General features: G+C 51.7%; 1 protein-coding gene across 1 annotated transcript; it reads left to right on the top strand.

The window, feature by feature from the left end:
- The first annotated feature begins 1376 nt into the window (after positions 1-1376).
- Glyctk (glycerate kinase) lies at positions 1377-4606 on the top strand. The gene is made up of 4 exons (XM_038323484.2): positions 1377-2042; positions 2255-2406; positions 2968-3143; positions 3381-4606. The coding sequence occupies exons 1-4, from the start codon at positions 1576-1578 to the stop codon at positions 4245-4247; spliced, it is 1662 nt and encodes a 553-aa protein (XP_038179412.1). The 5' UTR covers positions 1377-1575; the 3' UTR covers positions 4248-4606.
- The last annotated feature ends 5102 nt before the right edge of the window (positions 4607-9708 follow it).

The raw sequence follows: 9708 nt of genomic DNA, 5'->3' as shown, positions 1-9708 counted from the left end.
TTTAGCTCCAAACCCTTGGGGTGGGTGCCCTGTATATTCCTTTCACAACACAGCATTTTTCTTTCTCTTTTTCTTTCTTTTTTTTTTTTTTTTGAAAGTTGGCTGTGTGCTACATGGCTAACTGGCACAGGTCTGGAAGTTGCACATTGTTTAGGAGGGTGATAAATTGTTACCTGGAGTTTTCTCTGTTGCATTAGACAGAGCATCAGAAAGCCTGAGGTGTCAGGTAGAGTATCAACCCTCCACTGTTACGGAGGAGTCCATGACTGATGCACGGCAGGGGTGTCTCTCTCACAGAATGGTACTTTGCAAGTTCCCTGAAAGAATTAGGTTTAATTTCATCCCACCTTGCAAATGAGCTCAGTTTAAGAAAAGATATACTACAAACTTTAGAAAAACTAGCATTCCAATTCCTAGACTCCTTCCTCTTTCTATCCACGCTTACTGATACAGTTGTCTTCCAGCATAATGGTAGGCATTCATTCTAGTAAGTATCCTTTATAGGGGCTTTAATCTATCTCAGTGGTAGAGTGCATACTTGTCACATGCAAAACCTGGGTTCAGTCTCCGGTACTCCTCTATCCCCAAATTTAGATACTTTTTTTTTTTTAAACAGATGAGTGCTTTGGTTTCATTGTCCCTGTATAGCTGCCTGACCTTTACCCCAAGACCTTCTCTGTTTTTCATTCTGTCCAGTGGGAAAATGATTGTTTGGGCACAGTTAGGAGCCTGGCCTTTGCCTGCTCTAGCACTGGGCTGTTTCTGCTGTGAGTGGTGTAACTCAGAGCTTGTTTTGCTATTATGGAGCCAGAAAGGGGTGTTCCTGGCAAGCTGACCCTGTCCAGCTGTGTGGGTAGAAGGGCACCTTTTCTTGTGCTGTAGATTGCGCCTCATAGCACATGTCCACTTGCATATGACCTGGGGCTTGCCAAAGGGCTCACCTTGAGTCCAGTTTTGTAGCTCTTCCTGATTTGTGCCCGGACCTTTTGATGAACTGGTCTTGAGTGCTGAGAATCCTCAGGTTGTGTGCTTGATAGCCGGTAGCCTTTCTACACAGAACTAGTGGCCCCAGACTAGTCTGAGCTAATGCAACAGAACAGGCTAGAGGTCAGTGGGCTTGGGGTCAGTTGATGAGACAAGCAACAACCTTTCTCTCTTTTCTTTTCTTTCTTTCTGGCAGTAGAAATGGTAAAAAGATAAGGCAGAAATGCCAGAAAGGGGCACTGCCTTGGTGTGAGAACTTAGAAGCAGAGGTGTGGAAAAAGGGTGGGTGGTGCAGGGGACCACTGGGAGGAATAGCTGCCTTTGTGAATGATTAACTCTCAGCCAGAGGAGGTGACTCAGGAGGAGGGTCCATGGAATAGGAACTTTGGACTTGGGACAGAGTGTCTGGAAGACTGGTGTGTGGCCTACAGAGGAAGAGGACGTGGCTGGGCATCAGGGCTGGGCTTGCAGGACTGGAGCAGTGTCAGGCTGCCTGCAGGCTTCATGGAGTCTTAGCTTTCATTTCAGATGACTCACTCTTGCAGCCATGGCTATGGAATCCACCAGTCCTGAGGTTTCAGTAGGGTGGTCATGATGGTGGGGTTCTGTCTGTGGCCTCACGCATTCTCCTCCCTCTCCAGGCAGCTATGGATACAAGGCTGTGCTGAGAGAAGCGGGGGCATGGCTGCAGCCCTCCAGGTCCTGTCCTGTCTCCTCCGAGCTCCGTCACGTCCATTCCTCTGGGGTCCTCCAGTGGCCCGGAAGTCCAGTGGTATGGCCTTGGCAGAACAGGCACGGCAGCTATTTGAAAGTGCCGTGGGTGCTGTGCAGCCAGGCCCCATGCTGCAAAGGGCACTGTCCTTGGATCCTAGTGGCAGACAGCTGAAGGTGCGGGACCGGAGTTTTCAGCTGCGGGAAAACCTCTACCTAGTGGGCTTCGGCAAGGCTGTACTGGGCATGGCAGCTGCAGCCGAGGAGCTACTGGGCCAGCATCTTGTGCAGGGTGTGATCAGCGTTCCCAAGGGGATCCGAGCTGCTATGGAGCACGCTGGAAAGCAGTAAGAATTTATGGGGGGTGGAAGGTTCCTCTCTACTGCCCTTTGAAGGCAAACCGCTCTGTTTCTCTTTGGCCTCCCTATCTCCTGGGTCTGGCCTGGTTTCAAGATTCGCGCTGTGGGCAATCTCCCTCATGTCACTCCCTGTACAGCCAAGAAGTCAGGTAGGAGGAGAGGAGCCCACCCCATCCCTTCCCTGTCTGCTCTCTCCTCAGAGAGATGCTGCTGAAGCCACACAGCCGCATCCAGGTGTTTGAGGGTGCAGAGGACAACCTACCAGACCGTGAAGCACTACGGGCTGCCCTGGCCATCCAGCAGCTGGCAGAGGGGCTCACAGCCGATGACCTGCTGCTTGTGCTCATCTCAGGTGTGGGTCCCAGCTGACAGGGAGTGCCCCAAATATCAGATTCCTGAGAAGTTCATCTGAGCCTCCACGGTCACAGGGCAAAGTTGGAACCAAGGGAAACAGTGAGGTGTCTAGAGGGTGCCTTGTAGGTGGTGTCAGGGGAGTCATTTATCCTGAACTTTGATGGTGAGGGCACACTAACACGCTAACACATGTCAGGACCTTTGCTGTATGCAACTGTGTCACCTGGGCTCCACAAACTGAGTTTCCAGGCCCCACAGAACTCTATTTGGTTGTTTGCTGTTTTTTTTTCTTGCTCTTCCTTATTCCATGCTTTAAAAAAAGTGTATAATTTGTTTGGTTCTGGGGATCGAGTTTAGGGCTTCACACTGGCTAGGCAAACACTCTCCTGAGCTATATATATCAGCAGCCCTCCTAGCATCTTCTGGGATCTGGAGTAACCCAGCTAGGGGAACAACTTCACTTCGTGTCCACAGGGGGGCACTGTAACTCCATTGTCTTAGTCCACTTCCCGTGCGTTCTACCTGGTTCCCTTCTCCCCAACACTCGCTGCTTCTACAGGTGGGGGCTCTGCCCTGCTGCCTGCTCCCATCCCACCTGTCACACTGGAGGAGAAACAGATGCTCACCAAGCTGCTGGCAGCCCGTGGAGCCACAATCCAGGAGCTGAACACCATCCGGAAGGCCCTGTCCCAGCTGAAGGGTGGAGGGCTGGCTCAGGCTGCCTATCCTGCTCAGGTGCAGTCCTCACTTTTTCAGCCAGCCCTGGGTTCCCCACAGGTGACAGGGAAATGAAAGCTAAGTCCAACGTACAAGTTGGCAGGGGCCTCAATGGGGAAGTCCTGGAAGGAGGCCAAAGGCAGTGAGAGGGTCAGGAAGCATGCCAGGCCGTGTGCACCCAGGACCAGTTTGTTCGTAAAGGCCCTGGGACAGAGAGGAGTCAAGATTGAGTCTTATTTTGTGTCCTTTGTTTAGGTGGTAAGCCTCATCTTGTCAGATGTGATTGGGGACCCTTTGGAGGTGATCGCCAGTGGCCCTACTGTAGCCAGTGACCACAATGTGCAAGATTGCCTGCAGATTCTTAATCGCTATGGTCTTCGTGCTGCTCTGCCACGTTCTGTGAAGACTGTGCTCTCTCGAGCTGACTCTGACCCCCGCGGGCCACATGCTTGTGGTCATGTCCTCAATGTGATCATCGGCTCTAATTCTCTGGCACTGGCTGAGGCTCAGAGGCAAGCTGAGGTGCTGGGCTACCATGCCAAGGTGCTGAGCACAGCCATGCAGGGTGATGTAAAAAGTGTGGCCCAATTCTATGGGCTGCTAGCCCGGGTGGCTGTGGCCCATCTCACTTCACCCATAGCTGGGCCTCTTTTGGAGGAGGAGGCAAAACTCCATCAGCTGGCAGCTGAGCTCCAGCTCCCAGACCTGCAGCTGGAGGAGGCTCTGGAAGCCTTGGCAAAGGCTAAAGGCCCAGTCTGCCTCCTGGCTGGTGGTGAGCCCACGGTGCAGCTGCAGGGATCTGGCAAGGGTGGTCGGAACCAAGAACTGGCCCTGCGCGTGGGAACAGAGCTGGGCACACAGCCACTGGGGCCTATTAGTGTGCTGTTTTTGAGTGGAGGCACTGATGGGCAGGATGGGCCTACAAAGGTGGCCGGGGCCTGGGTCATGTCTGATCTTGTCAGCCAGGCTTCTGCTGAAGGCCTGGACATAGCCACCGTCCTCTCCCACAATGACTCCTACACCTTCTTTTGCAGCCTGCAGGGTGGGACACACTTGCTGCATACAGGGTTGACAGGGACCAATGTTATGGATGTCCACCTCCTGATTTTTCATCCTCAGTGATGGCATAGCTCATATCTGAGAGTATATAAGGAGCTTACAAGGGCAGGGTCTCTTGGGAATATCCAGGGCTGGTTCCCAGGTCCTTGTTGTGTGTCAGGACTCCCTGTCCCCTTAGCCTGGCTCCTTTACTGTTCTACCCACCTCCCTCGATCTTCTCCATATTCATTCCCCCGACCAGATTCTTCCCCCTACTTTTTCTCATGTCAGCAGGTAGCGCTGAGGCCCAGAAGACGCTCCTTGGCCAGTTCCCAGTCCTGATTTTCTCCCCAGGGTCCCATCTGTCCAGGTCTTAGCCTGTTTCTTCCATGGAGTGAAGCTAAGGAGCCTGAAAATAAAAAGAAGCATTGTGTGGGGTCTCAGCTCATCTCTCAGTGCTTCTCTGGTGCAGAGCTTTGAGTAGCTGCTGGGAAGGGGACCATGGTGTGGTCCTAGCACTGGTGCCAGTATCTCACAGGGTTTCTCACCCCCTTCTCTGCGGGGCACACTCAGGGTCCATTGATGGGAATCTGTGAGGATTGACTATGGCCCCTAGCAGCCTCAATGTGGGTGAGCAGGAGAGGTGTAAGGACTGTGACCTATTCAACCATGACTCCCTATGGCAACCTGGCCGTGGTTTCTCCTCTCCTGCTGTAGCCTGGCTGGGTAGCAATTTTTCTACTTGCTGCCAAGGGTATCCCTTCAGGATTTGGACCACTCTTAGCTTTCATCCTTTATCTTATCAAGGGGTTTCTTCAGGCTGCAGGGCATTAAGCTTGTTCTCTCATACCCGTCCCATTTTCCCAGGCTAAACAGGCCATGTTCTGTACCCATCATGTCCCATGTGTTCTGGGTACACAGCCAGGGTCCTGGTGCCAGCATTTCAGCACATGTCTCCAGGACTCGAGAAGTAGGGTTCAACAGTCCTTCACCCCGTCCCATCACAGCTGTCAGAAGTGAGTCCCTTGGGTTGGTCTGCAGCCACTGGTCTGGCTGTCACTGAGCTTCCTTGCTCAGTATCAGAGCTCTCCGTTGGCTTTCCTCACCGTGCGCCACGGCTCCAATCCCTATATGAGTGAGCAGTAGAATCACATAGGAATAAAAAGCCATAGAGAACAGTGAGGCCTGGGGCTGCTCCTACGGGCCCTTCTTCCACTGTGAGGGTGTGTGGGGCCCTAGGTCAGAGCTGAGGTGTCCTGGGAAGAGCCGCCCTTCACCATGGGCTCTGGACAGTCTGGCTAGCAGTTGGACTATGACGCAGAGACCTAGATCCTGCATGTTTCAGGTATGGGGAGAGAGGGAGGCAAAGCAAGCTGCCTCTGAGGACCAGAGGGGTTTAGGGAAGTGGAATGGTGTGTACCATTTTCTTTCCTGGTGTAGAGGGTCAAAGTCCCAAGGGATTTTGTCTTTACACTGGTGTTCTGGCATCCGCTAGAGAGGTCCTGTCTTTGTATCCTTGACCATGGAAATGTATTCCCGTTGGACACCAAGTTGTAGGCAAGAACTTCAAGAGGAGAGGGCCGGGGACCAAGGACTTGTCTTGGTGTTGTGAGCATGCGGGCACAGGACACTGGCATCAGAATACACCTGCAGTCCCACAGGTGCTTTTCAGAATAGGGTTGCTTGTGGGTATGGCTGCCACCATCGTCTGTTGAGGGTTTCATTATGGGCAGAACTTGCCGGAGCTCCCCTTGCCTACCTTGGTCCCTTTCCTGTATGCTTTTAAAGTCTGGGGGCCAGGGTCTGAATTGGGCCCCTTTAGAGCAAACAGTTGGTGGGTTTAACTCACTGTATTTGCTCACCTATCTATTTGGACAGTGTAGATGATGAAAATATGCAAATTTCTCACAGTTAATGCTCAATGGGACCTTCTCCCCTCCATCACTGTCAATTATATAGCCGGGCCTGGTGGCACAGGTCTTTATCTCCCAAGGTACTTGAGAGGTAGGAGGACTAGCCTGAGCTATAGAGAGAATTCAAGGCTAGCCTAGGCAATTGAGATCCCATTTCAAAGAGTTTTTAAAAGAAACCTGGGAATATAGTCAATGGTTCTTGCTATTCTAGCATGTGTGAAGTCCTAGTTCAGTTCCAGCACTGAAAAGTAAAATGAATGAATGGCTAAATACACATGAGTCTTATCAATTATGGATTATTGAAGGTACTCCCTTCCTTTGGATTTTGGCTGCCATCTCTCCTGACTCAGGTTTTTGCTGCCCAAGTCCCCATTCCATCTTCATGTGCCGATGCTAGAGGATTGTTCCATGAGGGTGTCCAGCCCTCCTTATCTTAAGCTTCCTCATTCTTAGACCTTGGCATGAGCTGTGGGTCTGGAGAGTCTTTTGGGGTCAGCTTAGCTAAACCCATTTGTCCTGTAGCTGGAGAATGAGAGAAAATGGTCTGTCTGGAACGGTAGAGCAAGTTAGTCACAGGCCCAGCACAAGAACCTGCACTATACCTTTTTGGTTGTTCTCTGTTGCCTTTTGGGGCTCAGATACCCTGGGGCCAACCTAAGGCTTAGGCAAGTCCTATAGGGGATGTACCTTTGCTTTCCTTGTCCCTTAGGGGTTGGAGGACAGTCATGTCACCATACTTAGTCTCTTCAGGGATCCCTAAAGCAGATTTGCTGGTCTCTTTGTGGATGGAAGGGCAGCGTGGTGAGTGATCTGGTAGTAAACCCCATGCACGTAAATGGCGGACTTCTACATAAAGGTGCGCACACACCTGAGTGCGCATGTGTAAACTCCAACCAGCCACTGAGCAGGCTTCCACCACACTGCGCCATTCCCGGGTGCAGGCAGTTTGGTGTGGTTAGAATGTTGGAGATGTTGTGGGCAAGGAGACCTTCATCTGGCAGATGTAGGATGGCAAAGAGCCTTGTGGGAGAGTTAACCTTACTCTGATAACAGAGGCAAGGCTCTTGAAGATTTTAGCAGGCGGTGAAGCCAAGAGGATGTGGCAGGATTGGTCCAAGAGGTCAGGGAATGAAGGTTTGTGAGAAGGTAGGAGGGTTCCAGGCGGAGAGACACAGCATGTGGCTTCCAGCACTTCCTCCCTTCCTCCCTCACCTTTGCAAGTTCCTTATGACCTCATCCCTGTAGCCTTCATTTAGCCTTGGCAACTCTGTTCTATTTTTATTTTTTTGAGACAGGGTCACTATATAACCCTGGCTGGCTTTCAACTCACAGAGATCCATCTGCCTCTGTCTCCCAAGTGCTGGGATTAAAGGTACCACATACCCAGTTCATTGGCAACTCTTTAGATGCCCTCTTTGGAATCAAGATGAAAGCCCTGGTTCAAACATCCTTGGGAATAAATGAGCCCCTCTGTCCCTGAGAATGTCATCAGTGCCTCGAGAATGTGGGAGGCAGAGAGACTGTACAGTTAGTGTATCCATTAGAGGGTGTGGAGTCTGTGCATATAAAAATTTCACTAGAATGGCACCTAAGTGACCTGGGAGACACATTAGCATGGGAGTCAGGTTCTAGACCCTTGTCCTGGCCCCGCTACCTTTTTTTCCTCCTTTCCTGCTGTAGACAGTGTTGCGCCCAGGTGGATCTCTATGGGAAAGCTCCATGCAAACGGGAAGCCCTGGGAGAGAAAGTGGGAAAAGGTGCTAGATAGATGGGGCTGTGGAGATGGCAGCTCTTCCAGAGGGCCCGAGATCAGTTTCTAGCCTCCACATGGCCGCTCCCAACTGTCTGTGACTGCAGTTCTAGGGATCCAGCACTCTCTTCTGGTCTCTTTGAGCACCAGGCATACATGTGATGTACATACATACATGCAGACAAACCACTTATATACATAAAATAAAAAATTCAGATATTAGTATTTTCTAAAGATACCTGTAAGGAGATCTCAGTGTAGAGAAGCCCTCTTCTTGCCAGAAAGGGCCAGGATTAGAGCCAGCAGGACATTGGTGTTCATGCCCTGAAGCCAAGCAAGCCACCTGCCACCTGTGTCCTCTGACATTAGAATGACGTTAGCTGGCTATTTTTTTTTTTTATAGAGTCTCACATAGCCCAGGTTGGCCTTGAACTTGAGATATAGCCAAGGATGACTTTGAATTTCTCCATCTCCCTTTCTCTAGCTCATGAGTGCTGGGATTGCAGATGCGTGCCATCGTCACAATTTTATGTGGTGTTGGGAATCAAATCCAGAGCTCATGAACGGTAGCTGAGTACTTTGCCAACTGAGTTACATCCCAGTCCCCCCTTCTTAGTGTGACTGTCTAGGGGTGTCTGTCACTGAGCTACGTCTCCAGTTCAGGGATGGTATTTGAATTACAGGAGGTCCAGGATCTGAGGGGGGCTAGCTGGAGTGAGAGTCAGCTGCCTGTATTGCGGGAAGATGGTCCCCTGATGTCTCAGGAAAAAAAAAAAAAAAAGGCAGGGAAGCCTACCATCCTCTGAGTTTGGTTCATGTATGAGGAACATAGGCCCAGTTAGGGAGGGAGGAGATGGCTGGCTTGGCCCCAGGCTGGGTTATGATTTGGAGTACGCTAGGGGAGAAGATGGGTTGTCCATGTGGGGGGAAGGGGTGAGCCCTAACACCCAGTGACTTAGGCAGACATGAGATAGAGCTGCAGTGAGCTGTCCCCAGCCTGGGAGGGGTAGTTTCCCCCCGGTAATCACTCTTGCTGGTCCCGAGACTTTGCTTGTCCTCCCTCCCTCTGGCTCAGACTGGCCTGTAGTGACTGGAGGGTGTGGGCAGAAAGTGAGTATTCAGTCTGTAGCAGCTACACCAGCTCTATCTGGGTGCAGTGGTGGTAGACTCGGTAGCAGCAGCTGCTGCTCTGTTAAAATGAAATTCTGGACAAGGGTGAGGGAGACTGAGCCTCTGTGAGCGTGTGCCCTATGAGCCTCTGTGAGTGTGTCCCCTATGAGCCTCTGTGAGTGTGTGCCCTAGGTACTCAGTCCTTAGGCCACACCCCTAGTAACTCTGATTCACGATCATATCCACCTTCATGATCCGGTCCACTACTAGCCCTGGGTGTTTCGAGAGCTGTAGGATCTGGTCCTATCCCAAACAGGCAGTCTGAGACACCCTCCCCCAATGCACCCCATTGGGAAGGTCCCCCGTGGGTCACCACTCTCCTACCCTTTTCGGGCTCACCTGAAACAAGCAGAGCTTTTGGACTATGAACTTTTCAGTCTTGGATCCAGTCAAAACTAGCCCTGAGCCCCAGTTGAGAAGGGGGCCCTGACGGCTCAGCCCCTGTCCTTTCTGTCCACTCCCACTCACTACCCAGCTTTAGGCTCTAAGCTTCTTGTGGTGGCTCCAGGTTGTCCCAGAAAGTGCACTTGTAGCTTCTTCACCCAAGAGCCAGGGCTCTGTCTCCGCCTGCTTCCCCCTCCTCCCTCCACCCCTCTCACAGAACCCGATACCTTTCTGTCCCTCCCAGTCCCAGCGAGTCAATTGCAGGAACATCTGTTCCCTGGCCTCAGATGCCGTTTGCAACTCTGGGGAATGCTGTGCTGGGCACCGT

Source organism: Arvicola amphibius, chromosome 3 (assembly GCF_903992535.2).
Source record: "Arvicola amphibius chromosome 3, mArvAmp1.2, whole genome shotgun sequence".
NCBI classification, from domain to species: Eukaryota; Metazoa; Chordata; class Mammalia; order Rodentia; family Cricetidae; genus Arvicola; species Arvicola amphibius.
Note: the sequence above shows the minus strand (reverse complement) of the source record. Positions and strands in the feature narration are given on the sequence as shown.